The 20042-nt window shown below is 36.2% G+C and overlaps 1 protein-coding gene across 4 annotated transcripts in view; it reads left to right on the top strand.

Annotated features, from left to right (window-relative positions):
- The window catches only part of Ntn4 (netrin 4), a 100147-nt gene that overhangs the window by 60413 nt on the left and 19692 nt on the right, over positions 1–20042 (top strand). For all 4 annotated transcript variants that reach the window (XM_047551708.1, XM_047551704.1, XM_047551705.1 and 1 more), the window contains exons 4-5: positions 877–1003; positions 3038–3226. In XM_047551708.1, coding sequence (XP_047407664.1) covers positions 877–1003; positions 3038–3226 — 316 coding nt within the window. The remainder of the gene's footprint in view (positions 1–876; positions 1004–3037; positions 3227–20042) is intronic.

The following is a 20042-nucleotide window of genomic DNA, read 5'->3' as shown; positions in this document are numbered from 1 at the left end:
GGCAATTCTTAGATACTAGGAGGTAGTGCAGATGATCCAAAATATTAATTTTTAGAAGTTATCAGTAAAATAATACCAAGAAAATTAAAATTATCAGATACCTCTACTAAAGTATTCCTCTCTGTAAAAAATACTATTTTAATAAACCTTCAGGTACTTGACTGTGGGGTCAAAAGAAAATGCCTAGTTAGTGTGACAAAATGTATTCAAAGCCTTAATGATATACATATTTTAACCCTTCAATTTTACTTCTAGAAAACACATTCAAAGGAAATAATGATTTACACAAATGCTTAGCTACAAGGATAGTCATTAGAGCATTAAATATAGCATAAAAATATGTATAAGCCTAAATAACAATAAAATAGGTAATTGGTCAAATAAATTGTACATCACATAAGAGAACCTTAAAATGTGTGTTATGCAAGAATATGTCATGAAATGGAAAAAGATCAATGTATTACATGAAAAAAGTCTTAAATGTAATTGTATTTTTAAAGTCTTGGAAATATATACTCTAAATATTGATATTAATATCACTTTGTTATGAGATTTCATATTTCTAAATTTTCTATAGTGAAGATTTTTTTTTATTTAAAGAATAAATAAATATAATGGTATTAAAATTTTACTTAAATGCTTAGTTAGCACCTCAGAAATGCTCATTAGGGTCACAGATCTATAGCCAAGAAAAATATTCTTTTGAATTAATCACATGATAAGCTAAAGAAAGGATCGCTCCTCCTGGTAACTAACCTCTTCAGAAAAGTGAGTGGGTGTCTCATGATCAAAGCCAACTGTTGCAGTGGCACTGTGGGGAGACTGTCCTTCCTGGCATCACTTACACTCGCGGCTCTTGCTTGATGTTGTTTGCAGGTTCACGGGAAGTGCATGTGCAAGCACAACACAGCAGGCAGCCACTGCCAGCACTGCGCACCCCTGTACAATGACCGGCCCTGGGAGGCAGCTGATGGCAGAACAGGGGCTCCTAAGGAGTGCAGAAGTAAGTAACAAGCCCACCATGCTCAAAGCCTTCTCTGTAGAGCAAACCTATCTGTGGACTCCTTCTTGTCTTTAGACACAAAATATAACCACGTCCCTGTCTAGTATGACTTCGACCACTGAATATACGATGGTGTGCAAAATTGCCAATAGGACTGATTTGCCAAGAATGCGTTGCCTACCTGCTTGGATCCTCTGTGAGACCTAAGCACCCTCCTGGATGATTTGACATAATACCAACCTTATTAGAAACAAGAGCAACTCTGGGTGGAAGTGTTAAACTATAATCCATGAAAGTATCTATTTTGAATTTCAGTTCTCAAAACAACCCTAAAAAAGTGGGTGGTATTAACTCCATTTCAGGGATCAGGAAACTAAGGCCTGGTAAGATGAAGTGTCTTGCCAAAGTTAGTAAATGAAAGAATCAGGACTTAACAAAGTCCTCTGACTCAGAAGTGATAGTTTTTTCCCCCATAATACCATTATGCCTTCTATTCAGTATGATACTTGAAATGACAGATCAGATTTGAAATTAAGCCAGTAAGTTAAGAATGAGATTGCTTTGCTAGGACTAACTTTGGGTTTGAGATTGGAGATTAGATAGGAGAGTAAAAAACATGGTAACAAAAACCATTTTTCTCTCTGCAATGTAAAATGTCCAGAGAAATGCACAAGCTCACAGTAATGTTTACACTCAACATATTTAAAGGCAAAAACCGTGGGTAACTTTGGGAGAAGTCTCTTCCCATACATAATTTGGAATCATATTGATTTATTTTGTTTCTAGGAAATGTAAAGGATTTCCTTTAAGCATAAATCTTAAATTATCTTACAATATGCTTTTTAAAGATACAAATCTAGTCAAAATATCATAACATATCAAGGAAACAATGAAGAACAATAGCACAAACATTTTCAAATACAGTTGGCTTCTACGAAAAAGTCTCGATTCTCATTCTAAATCACTCATCAAAAGAATCTAAAGAATTTCTCCTAAATTCCTAGAGTGCCATTCTGGTCCTGTTTGCAGAAACTCACTATACATCTAAGAACACACAGAACATAGAGATGTGTCCCCCAGTGCTATTGACTGATGATCTTAGAAATGCCATTGAGAAACTGTTACATAAAGCAAGACTGTGCGCCTCTTCTCTAAGAAGATTGAGGCTTCTGTAGCAGACTGCCTTATACTCACCACAGAGACAACAGATGAGGAGTGGACCTCATGAAAGATAACTCAATTTGCTGGCCAAGTTGCTATGCCCTGTCCACTAGAAGTTTCCTTCCAGGCTTGGGAGTGAGCATAAATTCAGGCTCATATCTACAATATAAATTGCCATTTTCAAATAATGTCTGGCAATCTTGGTTTTTCCTAGTAAGGTCAGGAGACTCGCAGTGATGACCTTGGGAAAGAGCAGGAATGGCAATGGTGAAGCATTTTCATTAAAGAGCGAGGGGAAATGGATGACCACTCCAAGTCTTTCCAAAATAAATGCCGACCCCAGTTGACAAGATAACCAAAACATCTGCCTGACCAGATGAATCCACACTTGTTAATTTCATGCATATCCTAATGCTTATTTTTAATTAATAATCTATAATGAAAAATGGAAGGATAGATAAGAAACTTAGTAAAAAAATAAATAAACTATTGAAGGCAAGGAAAACAGGTATGGAGAAGCCAGGGTTCTCAGTAGACACTGTTTTATATGCTTTCTATTCTTGTACTATATACTCTTCAAAAAAAAAAAAACTGTAAATGAAATAAATTATCAAGCAGCTTGTCATATATATGTATGTGTGTGTATATATATATATATATATATATATATATATATATATATATTTGTTGTTGTTGTTGTTGTTGTTGCAGGTTTGGGATAAAACCTAGGACTTCAGACATTGTGGGCAAGTGCTCTACCACTGAGCTACACTTCTGGCCTCCCCATCCTACCTTTAATTATTTGAATATTGGAGAATTTGTCACTATGTGCTTAATTATTTGTGTTTCTCCTCTGCTTCTTCTTTTTTCCAGCCTGTAAGTGCAATGGGCATGCTGATACCTGTCACTTCGACATCAACGTGTGGGAGGCATCAGGGAATCGCAGTGGCGGTGTCTGCAATAACTGTCAGCACAACACAGAAGGTCAGCACTGCCAGCGGTGTAAGCCAGGCTTCTACCGTGACCTCCGGAGGCCCTTCTCTGCTCCAGATGCTTGCAAAAGTAAGCCAACATGTGATGCCTAGAAACAAGGATGGTTTGTGCAAAAGAGATGAGTCTTTCCAGTTTTTGTTTTGCTGGTCATGAAATTCTCTAACAATATACTCGTGGATAAGATAATTTCCTTGTTGTTAAGGGGTAAGGATTTTCAATATGTTAGGTGAAAACAGTTCAATAGTCATACTCCTTTTCATGCCCCATGAAGTGAAATTATGTCCTGTAGCACCACATTTTAGAAAATAAAATTAGCAATAAGAGAAAAAAAATGATAAAGGGGGGAGATCTTTAAAATGGTCTTAAGACTATATGAGTAGAGAATACACAGTAAATGAACTCAAAGTGATGACATACAGAGTAGTTACCTACACCTGCTTTCACCTCTATTGTGAACTTGAACACCTGAAAAACCACAGGTTTTGGTTTTATTATGCACTGTGGTTGACACTGCTCTTCTGTATTTGGGTATCTTAACTAATTTTGAGCATAACAAGAATTTTATACCCTCCCACAGAATATTAAATTCATATAAGATGGGTTCTGCTTCTTTGTTGGCATAACCCCAAGAAGCTTATTTGAAAAAAGATCAAATTTTAAAAGGTCTACCTAATTCATGTGATATTATCCTCACTATGTGAATATGAAGACTGCCTACAGAGCTTCTGTACACTTCGTGTGGATGAACAGCGCATCTAACTCCCTCAGTAGTCATATGTCTATCAACTTGGAAATTATTACACAACAGAAAGCACTCAGGACTATTAATGGAGATCAACAACCATGCCCTTCCTTTCTCTACCAAGGACTCCATCTTCCAGCTCAAAAACAGGGACAATACAATGAAAAATAAGCATTTAAGACCTTGAGAGTTTTTTCTTCTTCTTTCTTAAGGAAAAACCAAAGTGCTCTTAAAAGATACATATTTTTAACTTCAGGGAGAAGACATAAAATCCGTGTGTGGTGCAAATGGGTTTGCTGTCCATGCTTCGCCTCCTAAGTAGTGGAAGGTAGAGAGAATGGCACAACTCACTTTCAACATCAAGCTATAAATTTTGGGTTGTGCCATAATATTTCTCCAAGAATTCTATTGTACTTCTGCTTCTTGTGGGTTCTCAGGCTTTCCTTTTAATAGATTTCAAACAGATCTAGATCTAGATTAAATGTCTTCACTGCCACTTCCAGCTCATGACCACTATGCCAACTACTGAGGCTCTCCCCTTAGACTCCAACTTCTTCTGTAGTGCTCTAATGAGAAATAAGATGTAATATGCATATAAGATAAAGTGTTTATCACATTGCCTGTCATACGGTAAGCCCCCAGAAATGAAAACTAGTATTATAATAACTGCTCTCCTATAAGCTAGAAGGTGGGAAATAACACTATGGCGTTTCTGTACTTTATTAAGAATACCTTATGTCAAAGGTAATTACTTTAACTTCCACAGCACCCTAGAGTCTAAACTAAAGGATCCTTATCTGCATGTGCTGACTAAAAGGACAGCTAATAAAAGTGTCTTGACCTAGAACACATTCAGTACTAACATCAATTTGTACAAGATATGTTTAAATGAATAGATATGTATATGTATGTATCCCATAGCTTCAGACCACTAGTACAAATGTCTAAAAATCAGAATGTATCAATTTCTAAGCAGGAAAAAAAAAGGAAAAGATTTGTCATTTAGTAACCTAGATGATTACCTTGTAGCACAACAGATAGCATTTTTTAAAGATACTGTTACAGAGTATATACTTGAAGCAGTATGTTCTACAATGTACCTGATGTATTTACTCATGTATTCATTCATTCATTTAGTGACTGCGTATTAAGTGCCTACTATGTGCCCAGTGCTTAGGACATATCAAGGAAAAAGACAAAGATTGCTGCCCTTGAGGAGCATCCATTCTCACAGAGGAGACAGAAAGTAAATATAATTGCTAAGTTGGTAATATGCGAGAAGGTGAAATGTGCTGGTATGGTTAAAGATGAACAAATAAAACAAGTTAGAAGGGATAAAGGGTTTGGGGCAGGAAGAGGAGTGGCAAAGCACTGTATTGAATGGATGATGAGCATGGGCCTCATCATGGAAAAATTTGAGCAAAGATCTGAAAAAGATGAAGAAGTGGCTAAATGTTTAACTGGGGGAAGATCATTTTAGACAGAGGGAATACCTAGAGCAAATGTCCTAAGACATTTGCACACAAGTAATTGATAGTCAGTCAATAAATATCATTTGGTATAATTGCCTGGGCCCAAGCAGGGAAATTATAAAAAACTAATGCCAGTTTAGTTCTTTCAGCATGATTTGCAGGGGATGTATGGGTTAGTACAGAAGATCTGTATTTCCTTCTTCCCTTCTCTGGACAGCCCCTGCACCAGTAGGCAGACTCCCCATGGAAGACATGTCTCCATTCATCTTCTGATTCTTCCACAATCGGGCAAATGTATCCATTTCCCTAGGTGGGTTTTCCTTACTGGCATCTTCTTCCAGAATATTACTGTGGCCTTTTCTAAGCCTGCAGTAGATCCCAACAGTTATTAGCAATTCTTTTCTATACCTAAATACTCTCTATAATGTATTGTTTGATTAGCAATAGTTTACAGCATTTCATCATTAGTAATATTTTCATGTCACTAACTCCTTCCTTAGCAAATATCTCACAATGTCACCTGTTCAGTTATTAACTCTGACAATAAAGCTATGACACATAAGTTAACATATCTAACATTAATTAAGTATCTATAATGCACCAGTCTTCATGCCAGGTGCTAATAAAGCTATTGCTATACTTAGAGGTTTCTCCTCCTTAGTTTTTACTTTCCTTTCATGAGGAAGTTGATAGTTTAAAAAATTTAAACTATCTCAGTGTGTGGTTCCATCAATGGCAAGTACAATGTTATTCAAAATAACAATTTTATTATTCTACTGTGCTTGCCAAGGCAGAAAATTATCCTGATGCTCAGAGTGTGGGCCCCACAGTGGTTTCATTGCCATTATCTGGTTGCTGATTAGAAATGCAGAACCTCTGATCCCAACCCAGACCCAGGGAATCAAATATGTACTCCAACAAATTTCCTAGTAGTTTTATCACACTAAAGGCTGAGAGTGCTGTCGTAGGACAACAGCAATTCAAGGGTTGAAAGCATTTTACACTTCCTCTACATTTTTTCAAAATTAGCTAGCTGAAACACCCAATTTAACCAAGTGTCCAAATTAACTAAGATATACATCTCTATGTGTGCATACAAACTTAGAATTTTAAAAATAAGTTATACAGAGATTTACCAAGGAAATAATAGAAATCTAGATGAATGTGTTCTGTGAAACAGAATCTTCCACAGTTTGATTCTCCATAAAACATTAATCCATGAAATGTTAGTAAGAATTATGAGAGGTATTTTCAAATTTAGGACTTGATGAATTAAAGGTCTGTTCAGAATTTCTTGGAATTTAATATACTAATATTCATTAAAAACCTCCCTCTCTGTGTAATGGCCATATCTATAAGATTTCATTTGGAGAGACATATCCTAGAAGATTCCTTCATGTCCAATGTTTAGGCTGCAACTGTGTATCAAGGAAATGAACTGTTCATCTCTAACAATGAAATAATCACCGATACCATATCGACAAGGCCCAGGTAGTCTTCAGACTGTTGGACTGCCAGCAGGAAGTATGTGATAGCTCTTGTCTCCTTTTGTGGATTTTGTCTCCTCAGGAGTTGGAACCATTGAAAACCTGAAGCAGCAATCCAGATAAATTTAGTAGAAGTCTAAGGTATAGCTCAACTTAGTTCAAGAAAACATTTATTGAGAATCTTCTCTGTGCCAGATACTCTGGAAAGCACGAGGTCTGTAAAGATGAAAAGGTCTTCTCCAAAAGATCTTATGTTCTATGTGGAGGAACTTACAGTAAAATCATGTCAAGACAGCATGGTGGCAATCATGATGATGTAATTGCAATGGCTGACTTTTACTGAATGCACACTATTTTCTGTTAACAGTTCAAAGGGTTGTATGTGTATTAATACATACAACTTTTATAAAAGTGCTTTGATGTAGGTACTATTATGACCCCCTACTTAACTTTCTCTCTCTCTCTCTCTCTCTCTCTCTCTCTCTCTCTCTCTCTCTCTCTCTCCCTGGTACTGGAAATTGAACCCAGGGCCCTTTACCACTGAGTTATAGCTCAAGACCTTTTTATTTTGAGACAGGATCTCACTAATTTACCTTGGGCCTCACAAAGAGGCTGGCCTTGAACTTAACAAAATACTTGCCTGGGTACATTAATTCATTCAACAGATGGTGTGACATTAATCTTAGGACCCTGTTCTCAGTTAGGTAGCATCCTGCTGAAAAAGCCAAGAACTCTGGCTCCATTAATGTTGTGGGCTGTTTTTTTCCCTCTCATTCTCCTGATAAGAACTAAGCTAAATGCAATGGTTCTTCTATCTACACTTTTAGTTAATGGTCATAAATTCATCAAACCTGAATAAATAGGGCCCTAACCCCAATCTATTGGTCAGTAAATTAATTCCTGTGAGCAATTCAGTCATCTCTGTCCTCACTTCCTCTTCATTTCAACCTTAAACAGAATCTGCTGTGAGGCCCAGACAATCAACTACACATTTCCATGCCAAGAAATCACTTCTGAGGATTCCAGAGATGTTGTTTGTTTTTTTAAGACAAGTGGAGATCATTGAAACTGAATTTATTCCTACAAGTCAAGGGGAAAAAAATGTTTTAAAGGACAGTGCATTTAAGGTCTGTAACCACAAGGGAAAATGTGAATCTTTCCAGCTGAAACTAGGGCTGAGAACAGAAATGAAGGTTCAAACTGGCTGGTTGCTACAAGACAGAGGAAAAGGGGGGATACAGGTCCACGTACTGAGGTACTTTGAGCAGTATTCTGTTCTGAAAGAGCATGGTCTCTTAGAAGAATTCATCTGAAACCTCTAAAGTCACACATATGACTTTGGTATCCCATAACCTAAGTAGATTTTCCTATAGCAGGCATATTTCAAAGGTGAGAATAACCCTACCAGACAGGTGTACTGAATATCAGGGGATAAGGGGGTGAAAAAGGTCCTGACTTATAGCACTTGCCAATTTCTATGGCTTAATATTCCCATCATACCTAAACCAGACAGAGACACATCGAGGAAAGAAAATTTCAGACCAATATCCTTAATGAACATCGACGCAAAAATTCTCAACAAAATTTTAGCAAATCGCATACAAGAACATATTAAAAAGATAGTGCACCATGATCAAGTGGGTTTCATCCCAGGGATGCAAGGTTGGTTCAACATCAGGAAATCAATAAATGTAATTCACCATATCAATAGACTTAAAGTCAAGAATCACATGATTATTTCAATAGATGCAGAGAAAGCATTTGATAAAATACAGCACCCCTTCATGCTCAAAACACTAGAAAAAATAGGGATAGTGGGAACATTCCTTAACATTGTAAAGGCCATCTACACTAAGCCCATGGCTAATATCATTCTAAATGGTGAAAAACTGAAAGCATTCCCTCTAAAAACTGGAACAAGGCAGGAATGCCCTCTTTCACCACTTCTATTCAATATCGTCCTTGAAACTCTAGCCAGAGCAATTAGACAGACCAAAGAAATTAAAGGGATACGAATAGGAAAAGAAGAACTCAAACTATCCCTATTTGCTGATGATATGATTGTATACTTGGAGGAACCAGGAAATTCCACCGAAAACTTTTAGATCTCATAAGTGAATTCAGTAAAGTAGTGGGATATAAGATCAATGCACATAAATCTAAGGCATTTTTATACATAAGCGATGAATCTTCAGAAAGAGAAATCAGGAAAACTACCCCATTCACAATAGCTTCGAAAAAAATAAAATACTTGGGAATCAATCTCACAAAAGAGGTGAAAGACCTCTACAATGAGAACTACAGAACACTAAAGAAAGAAATTAAAGAAAACCTTAGAAGATGGAAAGATCTCCCATGTTCTTGGATAGGAAGAATTAATATTGTCAAAATGGCCATACTACCAAAAGTGCTATACAGATTCAATGCAATTCCAATTAAAATCCCAATGATGTACCTTACAGAAATAGAGCAAGAAATTATGAAATTCATCTGGAAGAATAAAAAACCCAGAATAGCTAAAGCAATCCTTGGCAGAAAGAGTGAAGCAGGGGGTATCGCAATACCAGATCTTCAACTCTACTACAAAGCAATAGTAACAAAAACGGCATGGTATTGGTACCAAAATAGAAAGGTGGATCAATGGTACAGAATAGAGGACACGGACACAAACCCAAATAAATACAATTTTCTCATACTAGACAAAGGGGCCAAAAATATGCAATGGAGAAAAGATAGCCTCTTCAACAAATGGTGCTGGGAGAATTGGAAATCCATATGCAACAGAATGAAACTAAACCCATATCTCTCACTATGCACGAAACTAAACTCAAAATGGATTAAGGATCTCGGGATCAGACCAGAGACCTTGCATCTTATAGAAGAAAAAGTAGGTCCAGAGCTTCAACATGTCGGCTTAGGACCAGACTTCCTCAACAGGACTCCCATAGCACAAGAAAGAAAAGCAAGAATTAATAACTGGGATAGATTCAAACTAAAAAGCTTTCTCTCAGCAAAGGAAACTATCAACAATGCGAAGAAAGAGCCTACAGAGTGGGAGAAAATCTTTGCCAATCATACTTCAGATAGAGCGCTAATCTCCAGAATCTATAAAGAACTCAAAAAACTCTACACCAAGAATGCAAATAATCCAGTTGACAAATGGGCTAAAGAAATGAATAGACACTTCACAGAAGAAGATTTACAAGCAATCAACAAACATATGGAAAAATGTTCAACATCTCTAGTAATAAGAGAAATGCAAATCAAAACCACCCTAAGATTCCATCTCACCCCAATCAGAATGGCGATTATCAAGAATACAAGCAACAACAGGTGTTGGCGAGGATGTGGGGAGAAAGGTACACTCTTACATTGCTGGTGGGGCTGCAAATTAGTGCAGCCACTCTGGAAAGCAGTGTGGAGACTCCTTAGAAAACTTGGAATGGAACCACCATTTAACCCAGCTATCCCACTCCTTGGTCTATACCCAAAGGACTTAAAATCAGCATATTACAGAGATACAGCCACATCAATGTTCATAGCTGCTCAGTTCACAATAGCCAGATTGTGGAACCAACCTAGATGTCCTTCAATTGATGAATGGATAAAGAAAATGTGGTATATATATACAATGGAATATTACTCAGCCACAAAGAATGATAAAATTATGGCATTTGCAGGCAAATGGATGAAACTGGAGAATATCATGCTAAGTGAGATAAGCCAATCTCAAAAAACCAATGGATGAATGATATTGCTAATAAGTGGATGATGACACATAATGGGGGGTGGGAGGGGTTAGTGTTAGGGTTAGAGTTAGGGTTAGGGAGGGGGGCAAGAATGGAGGAAGGAAGGACTGTATAGAGGGAAAAGAGGGGTGGGAGGGGTGGGGGGGAAGGGGAAAAAAATAAAATGAATCAAACAACATTACCCTATGTAAATTTATGATTACACAAATGGTATGCCTTTACGCCATGTACAAACAGAGAAACAACATGTATCCTATTTGTTTACAATAATAAAAAAAAAATATTCCTATCATGTCCAATTTTAAGCTACTAGATCATTCGCCAGGAAATCAGAGAGACACTAAGGCAGAACTGAAAGGGTTTCTTTCCTGTGGACAAAGTCTAGCCTCTGCCTTCATAGCCTATTTTTCTGATCTCAAGCACTGCTCTCTCCTCATTGGTTTCCAAACCAGGATGTGGATCAGAACCAACTAGGAGCACTAACTGAAAGCATGGAATCTCAGAGTCCTGGCCTGCTTCTGCCGACTCTGACTCTCCAGCAGGAAACAGGGCCAGAAACATGTATTTCTCTACAAAGTCTCATTGGTAATTCTAGTTCAGCCTTTTGGCCTCCAGGTCAGCATGAGAACCACTGTGTATACCAGTCCAGTTTCTAGCAGAGCTCTGTTCACACTCCACCTTGCATGAAATGTTAACAATCATCTGTAACTTAATCTACTCACTCAATTAGCCATATCTCTGGTAGAAAATCCTAAAGATTTACTAAATCTCTGGCTAGACACTTTTCCTAACACACTGATAAATACTGGTAGGCATTCATGTCAATTATCTTCTTCCGTTTAACAATGTCTAATGTAGAACTTCTGGTTTTCTCCAAGAAAATTTCTGGCACGAATTCTAGGTAACCATTTCAAAATAAATATCTGGTTATTCCAACCAGAAACATCCCCCCTTATTCACATAGATTTTTTTTACCATAAATATCTCATACTTTAAAGTGAATTATTGTAATGATACTAGAAGCTGATAATAAAACTAGCCTACCACTACATTGACATTTACTTCTGTATTTATGTATTGAGAATATAGCATTAAACTACTATAAATGCTATTTTGTTGCTATTTAGATAAAAATTGAATCCAGTTCATAAATCTCTCCTTCCCAATTCTCCTCTTTCTATCACCAAAGGATATATTAAATGATGCATGGATGGGAAATTGGTTGCTTATGGATATTGATAGCTACTCCATGATACTTTTCTATAGAAAATTTCCCTTACTTTAGTAGAACACATTTGAAACAGATGTTTGAAGAAATGTTTTGCAAAGCAGAAATAACTCTCTTTTCAGGAAAACTTAGTTTGTTTCTTTGCAATAAACTTGCCTTTTTATGTCAAGACACATATTTTTAACTATTGCATAGTCTCCATATTTAAAGAAAAGTCAGCAAATGAAAAACAGAGTAGAATGTATTCCCTGTCAAAGTAAACAACCTCTTGAAAAACTGGCATGCCCTTCCTTCCGCCCTGGTGGGCCAAAATAAATGTAGTCAATTGCCTTTTCACAGAGTGAATAAAAATAAACTTGGTCCCTCTGCCCTGAAACCTAAACCAAGTGTTTACCAAGATACCATCTGGTTACAGGGTCATGGTTACCCTCAACTAGCCAACTATGTTGGTAAAGAAAGGTTCTAGCTTCTAGATCTCTCTTTTCTTCTTTTCCCCCTGCTCCTTTTCTTCTTTCTGGCTTAGGTGTAAAGTACTCAACTGATACAAATGCAGGATCTTGGGAGAATGACCATCTTTCCATCCTTCAGGCTATTCAAATAGCACCTTCTCACAATTCTCTCAGGAAGAATCTATTTCTCTGTTCATTTGTATTGCTGTCAAACAATTATTTCATTCTACCTCTAGGATAGCAATTTATTTCTTTGCATTTGTCTTACAAATAACATTTTTTAATTACTTAAATCCAGAGTACCTTTCCACGATGACACATTTAGGAACCCATAAGCACCTTCAATTTTTCTTTCCAATGCCTGTGTCTAGTCCATGTGTCCAAGGGTGGCTGAGGTCACTCAAATAGTAACCAAGCAAGCTCTTTCTTTCAAACTAGTTTTGGCAAAGCCACATGAGCTCATTTTATGCCATATAAACAACATAGACATCTTTGTTTTATATTGAAAGCCACTGTGAACGATTCCAGCATAGAATCAATATGAAGTAACTGTTTTTGAAAAGAAAACTTTAAATAGAACCAGTGACTTGGCAGTAGTAGTTGGGAAACTTTAGTCTAGATTTTTTGGGTTTTTTGTTTTGTTTTGTTTTGTTTTTAGGAAGTAAAACCAGACAATTTCAAAGTGATAGAGGTAGAGAAAATAGATATTTTATAATGTAATAATCATACTAAGACAACCCATTAAAAAGATTAAATAACACATGTTAAAATTCACTCCCCACCCCCCAAAAAAGAGACATCTCATAAATTAATGTCAAATTTAGGAAGTGGGAGAGGTTATGAAATTCTCTAAAATGTCTCTCAAACAGGAAGTATAATTCACTGAATAGATAATATGCCATTCTGCATTTGATGAGGACAAGAATTAAATAATCAAGCAACTAATTATAAAATATCAAAACCTGCATAAAATCTGAACAAAATTAGGAGGGGGCATAAAGAAGGGAATTAACATTTGTTGAATGGCTATTGTACACAGGCCCTGTGCTGGGTAATTTACATAAGTTATCTCATTCAGCAATCTTTATAAGTTAAGTGGTATTTTTTCTATTTTATAAATGAGGACATTGAAGCCTAAATTGATTATGTAATTTATCCAAGTTGACACAGCTCATCAGCGACAAACCTAGGACTTGAGCCCAGGTTTGTCTGAGTACAAAGACCTTGACCTACAAAGACCTACAAAGATCCAAAGAATTCTACTCTACGCTGTGACCTAATTGAAAACAAAATGAATAAACAAAGGTAGACATAATCAGATACATATTTTAGAGCCAAAAGTAATTTGCAAAGGACCTAGATTTTTTATTTAATTGTGTCCTTTGGTTTTGAGTAAGATCCTGATAAACACCCATGTAACATCCAACTCTACAGAACTGTATTGAGGAATCCAAATACTAGAAACATGGAATTGACTGCAGAGTGTTCCAGATCTGTAAACGAAAACAATTGAGAAAAAAGACAGACTAATGAATAAATGTGAAGGATGATAAGTGTATGCAAATTAAAATAGGAAACTTATTAGGGAAAATGCAAAAAATTTCTACAGATACTAAAAAGGTATAAGGGATACAGAGGGTGGTTAAAAAAAAAGTTACTTCACTAGAACAAAGAATTGTAATTAGATATAATTGCCTGAAAGAGAAGAAAAGGAATTTCAGATTGATTAATGTGAAAAAATATTTGCTTCCAGTGAAAGGCACTTATGGGTGGAGAATGTCTCCTGCAGAGTTACAATAAAGAGCTTTTATTACAAATAATATAACTGAACTAAGTGAAGCACTAAATGAAGGAAATAGTCATGCCCTGGTGGTTCATAATAATCTACTTTGTTTTGACCACTTCCGTTTTCTATAGATTTGTTTGGTGTTTTTTCTGTTTCTAGTATTTTCATATTGTATGCTGTGATGTTAAGACACTAGAAAACCTGAAAGAGGAGTAACATGAATCTGTTAGAATATTTATCAAAACATAGAATTATTCTATGGTTGTTGCTTATTCAGAGGCACATTCATTGATTCAACAAAGACTGAGTTGATTAAATGGGTGAGGCATGGTCCAGGATTTTGCAGATATTGAGATCAAAAGATCCACAGGGTACTATAGAGATGGCAGTGAGGCAAAAATCATAATGAGACCACTGAAGGCTAAAAGACCATCAGTCAGTAAGAAATATTTAAGAGACATGATTCATCCATTTTTAAAAACACTCAACTATATTTACTGAGTGACTACTATGTGCCAGGCCTGTTCTAATCACTGAATATACAATGTAGTCTCATGGAAATGAACTACAGATAAGTTTACCCAAGTAAAGATGTAATTAAAAACTGTAAGTGTTATGAAGAGAAAAAGTACCAGGACAGATTATATAGCAGGGACCATTGAGTTCAAAGGGAATATCTAGCACAGATACAGTCGATAGGGAATAAGGCTTGCTTCTCTAGAGAAAAAAAGAAGTGTGGGCTGGGGAGATAGCTCAGCTGGTAGAGTGTTTGCCTTGCAAGCACAAAGGCCCTGGGTTCAATTCCCAGTACTGCAAAAAAAAAAAAAAAAAAAAAAAAAAAAAAAAAAAGAAAAGAAGTTAGGGATGACCACAATTCTTGGCTAGGTGCCTGGGTGGATTAGGAATACTGACATGTGGTATTTCTTAAAATAATGATGATGATGATGTACAATATAATCAAATTCTTCAAAGCAAAATATAATGTCCAAAATTATATCCAAAAGTTTTCTAGGGATAAATAACTCAAAAATGCTTTCTCCCATTTAAATGAAGTAGCTAACCAGGAATATAAAACTGGTGTATTAACTACATAAGATCCCTTAGATATACCCAAGAATAAATAGCTTCTGGCTTGGTGACAACTCATAAACAGGAAAGGAACGATGCAGAAATCAAATAGAGGTTCTGAGCAACAGAACCAGGGAAACATTAAGAACAGTAGGCATAACTCTAGTATTAGTTTGCATTAGGCATTTAAAAATTTATAGAAAAGGGAAATAGGAAATATCCTTAAATACCTTATACTTATGTTTTAAGCATTAAGTAGAAGCGTCTCTTACATACCAACATATCTTCCTCTTTTATGGGGGTTGTACAACTCTTTAGGAGACTGAATTTCAGTAACTGAAAGGTAAATTTTAAGTTAGATTATTTTCTTCTTAGATTGATTCAAGAATAATTTTATTTGAAATTAAATACACCTTGAATATTGTGGACCTAGTTATCTCTGAGCACAATGTATACAACATTTCAAGAATCTATAGAAAAATGTTCCCTGGGATTAGTGAAGGGGAAACTCTCATTGCCTTTTACAAAGTGCAATTTGTTTACAATTTGTTCTTTTTTTATATAGCTACTCATCCACTAGCAAAAATAGTTGATAATAGAAGGAAAGAAGAAAACACCATCAGAAAAAGATGGAAGGCTCCTTTTATCTACTATTTAACTTCACACTTAATATATTTGTTAACAGTTCATAGTATCTCCTTTCTGTTTGGAGCTGCATCTCAAAACCATCTCCTTCAAGTTCCATTCCTTCTAAGAACGTCAGCAGACAGCTGGGCAGCTTTTGAAATGACTTTGCTATTAAAAATTCCCCATTAGAAATTCTGAAGGGCCTTGGCCTTTTCAGAAGAAAACAATGCTGGGAGCCTGGGAGGCGCTGTGGAGGGAGTGGCCACCGGTTAGTGGTGAAAGGTCTTGAGCAGCTACTTCTTTCCCAGCTAAGGGCCTTGAACTTTGAGTTCTGTTTTTAGAAAAGCTAAATCAGGAGCAAATACTTTCAGGGTATTTTGCTCCCAATGTAGCTTTTAATAACAGAATAGCAAAAGTGAGAGCCATCAGGTAATACTAAGAAATGCTGGTGAATTAAAAAGAGGTAAAATGCTGGGTTCGATTGGTTGTTTCTATAGCAAGACTGGTACCCAGCATCACTCTTAAAGTGAAAGGCATGCAAACAGACTCAGAGTTCCAGTGAAAGTGGGGAGGCGGCTCAAAGGCAGCAATGGTGTCCTTTGACTCTACCACTGAAAACTGTAGCAATCCCCTTGGAATAAAGTGAACCGTAATGGTTCCTGGCCATTTCCTACTTGTATTTACATACTTACATTCATGTGAGTGACCAGCTGGGACTTTTCCTCTACATTACATTGCAGGGTAGCTCCCTGGAAGCAGCAGGACCACAGATCGCACCTGACTTTTTCCCAATGATCTACAAAATGAGTAATGGCAGATCATTTTTTTTTTTAATCCAAGAAAAGGAACCTGTAAGAGGAGAGGAACTTAACTCTGAAGGACTTATGAGCAGTCAAGAAGGCTACTTCTTAAAAAGCTTCCATTTGCCACCATATTCCTCCCACAGCCAAGGCAAAGAGACTCTGTGGAAAGCCAGTTAGGTTATTAATTTCCTTAAAAACCAGTCCTTATCTGCAGTTTGGCCTCTAGTGCACTTTCCCCTGTGTTCTTAAGCACACTGGACTAATCTGACTCTAACACATAGTGCCCTTTAATTGTTTGTTTGCACATCTCTTTTTCCCTCACTCAAGAGAGATGACTCTTGGTGTCTTCAATCCCTAGCATAGTTCATTTAAACACTAACACTCAAAAGCTCTTTGGTGAAGGTATGAGTGAATGAGTGGATGGATGAATGGATGAACAGACAGGTGGACAGTGGTCATTTTATTTATTTTATTTATTTATTTATTTATTTATTTATTTATTTATTTATTTATTTATTAATTTTTGCGGTTCTAGAGATTGAATCCAGGGCCTTGTGCTCTACAGGCAAGCACTCTACGAACTGAGTGAGCAATATCCCCGGCCCTAACAGTGGCCTTTTAAAACTAATGTTTCATCCAGATAATATTAGTTCCTTTTGGAGGATTTGGTGCCACTAAACGCCTCATCTATTACTAAATACATGCACTCATTCAATTCTCAAACAACCCAGTGACATGGGTATTGTTATTCTTCATTAACGAGAAAATTAAGAATTGAGGAGGTTCATTTCACAAACCCTTATGAAGAACAAGCCTCAGAACAGAATTTGAACACATCTGGTTCAACTCCCAAACTTGTGCTGTTACCAACTTTATTATATTGCCTCTGTTTTATTTTCTGTTTTCCTAAGACATTTTAAGGGCAATTTCTAAACCACTGGATTGATTATCAGTTTTTATGGTTGAAACAAATATTAGTTTTAGAGCCTGTGAACACACAAGTTTGTTTGAAAATGTGTGCATCCATTTTTTCATTAACAGTTGTGTTTGCTGTTAGAAGATCCTCCATAGCAGCTTCCTGTTCTCTTTTCTGTAACTGCCCAATAGAAGGGTATTTCTTCACACAATAGATGTGTCGCTGCAAATACACATCCGCAGATAAAAATGTGCATCACACTCAACGATTAGCTAAATACATTGATTTAGGGGAACTTATGAAATCTTTGTATTCATTTCCTTTAGCTTGTTTTGAAAGTTCTATATTGTCACTTTAGATTTTCTTCCAATAGGACACCCTTGGAAATAATGTACTATGCAAAATAAGTCACTGATATTATTAAAAGAATGCTTGTGACAATGTTTAAGAATGAAAATAGCATTTGTGATCATTTCACTTTGCCACTATGGTTGTGGTGTGAGCATTCCAAGGTAAATGATTTGGGAGAAAATAATGACTCCAATGTTGAATCTATTTGCCACACAGCTCCTAAATAAATCTGGCTGTCATCAAAAGCTCCATTTTGGCTTTTAAAGACAGTCTGCCAAGAGTCATATACACTAAAAATTATAATGAAGAAATGATTAAATTCATAATAATAATATAAGGTGTCTGTTCAATCTTCACTATTGGGGTTTATGTTAAACAAGACAAAGAACTGAAGTCAAGGACTTATGTCATTCTGGGTCATAATTTTCTCATTAATTATAAAAAAGTAAGTGTTCAAGTTACACTCTAGAATCAACAATCAGTAAGAAAGATGTGTTGGGCAGTCAGAACTAAGCCCAAACCTAAGGAGATCCTTTTTCTTCCTAAGCAAAAAGAAAATATATTTTCATTATGGAAAAAAATAAGAAATGTAGATTATGCGTGTCAAATATTGGCTATTATCAAACTTCAGGAGTTAGGTATGCAAGGCAAGCCTCAGAGTGCAGTCTGAAAAAGTATGTCTTGAAAGGTGTCAGAGTCTCTGCCTGGAGCTAGTTCTGCATAGTTTCCAAGTGGTATTTTTATCTTGTAATTATGCAAAAAGTCATATTGACAGTAGTCCACAAGTACATGTGATAGAATTACATTTTCCTCTTGCCATTCCTGAAATGTATGCATGTTTTAAATACAGGATCCTATAGAGACATCAACTCCTAGAAATGCTCAAATTTTCCAGTATATGAAAACATAATGGTGATGGAATACCATATGTTGCTGTGATAGGGGGTCCTTCAACATCCTTCATCAGGCTGAATCTCCCTACCTGCTGTCTAGAGCCAAATCAACCTAAATGAGCAATATAGTAACTTTGGGTTTAGTTGTGTCAAAATGAAGAAAGCTTTATACTTTTACATGGAATTTCATTTAATATCACATCTATACTGTATTGAGCATAGTTCTTTGATATATTCACTTATTATATAATCCCTCCCAATTATTTCTTAATTAAAAATGAAAGAAATCAATAGTGCTTTGGTATCATAAGAGAAAATGTTCTCAAAAATGGAATGACTGAAAGAAAAACTAGGGGATTGAATGCAAAAACAATTAACCAAACTGCATGAATTTAAATAAAGCCATTCTCCTGAGAACCTCAATGTTGTACAGACAAAAAAAAAAAAAAAACACTTTACTTCTCTCCTTGTATTAGGTAAAAATTTTTAAATATTGGAATTACTCTTGAAGAGTCAAGATTCTCTTCTTTATATACGACTCCTAGTAAATAATTGCTCAGTACTTAGTACATAGTAACTGCTCATTAAATGCTTGGTGAGTGAGTGAATGGATAAATACTGCCTTACACAAACTCACAAACTGTTCAGTCTTTCAAACTATGCCTTTTATGTTTTTCTCCATTGTTCTTTGAAAAGAGTTTTCATCATTGCTTTTGAATTCAATTTAATGGCCATGTTTTGAGCATCTGTAATGTACCATTTGGTAATTGCTTATTAAGTGCTACAGACATACACTATCTTTCAGTTAGTCTTCACATAACCCGGTAAAATAGAAGGGTGGGACTCAGGTTAAAAAAAAGAAGCACTGCAGGGCATAGTTAAGTGTGTGGCCATAGTTGAGTGACTGACTTGACAGAGAAAGAAAGGAAAACACCTATTGTCTGCAATGCAAAGAAGAGTGTGATCAGAGATTAAAGAAGAACTGCTATATAAGGCCTTGGAGGGTTTCAAAGAAAGGATACATTAGATTCAATTGTGTTGGAATAAAGAATGATGTCTAAAAGAGGGTAAGCCTGTCCCTTAGATGGGTAATGAGAGTAGCTACCCTGGGCTCCACACTTGGGAAGAAAGGGGGCTGCCCTTCACTTCTCTTCTGCATATTGTTATATTTCAATTTCAAAAGTTTAATAAGAAATATGTCATCAGAGATGAGCACTGATGTCATCAGATATGTTGAGCACTCTCACCCCACAAATGGCTGAATTGGGGCAGCTCTGAGGGGTGATGTTTGAGAAGATCTGGAGAGATGTGTAG

This window comes from Sciurus carolinensis, chromosome 4, assembly GCF_902686445.1.
Source record: "Sciurus carolinensis chromosome 4, mSciCar1.2, whole genome shotgun sequence".
Classification (NCBI taxonomy): domain Eukaryota; kingdom Metazoa; phylum Chordata; class Mammalia; order Rodentia; family Sciuridae; genus Sciurus; species Sciurus carolinensis.
The sequence above is the reverse complement of the archived record's forward strand: the minus strand, read 5'-3'. Positions and strand labels throughout refer to the sequence as shown.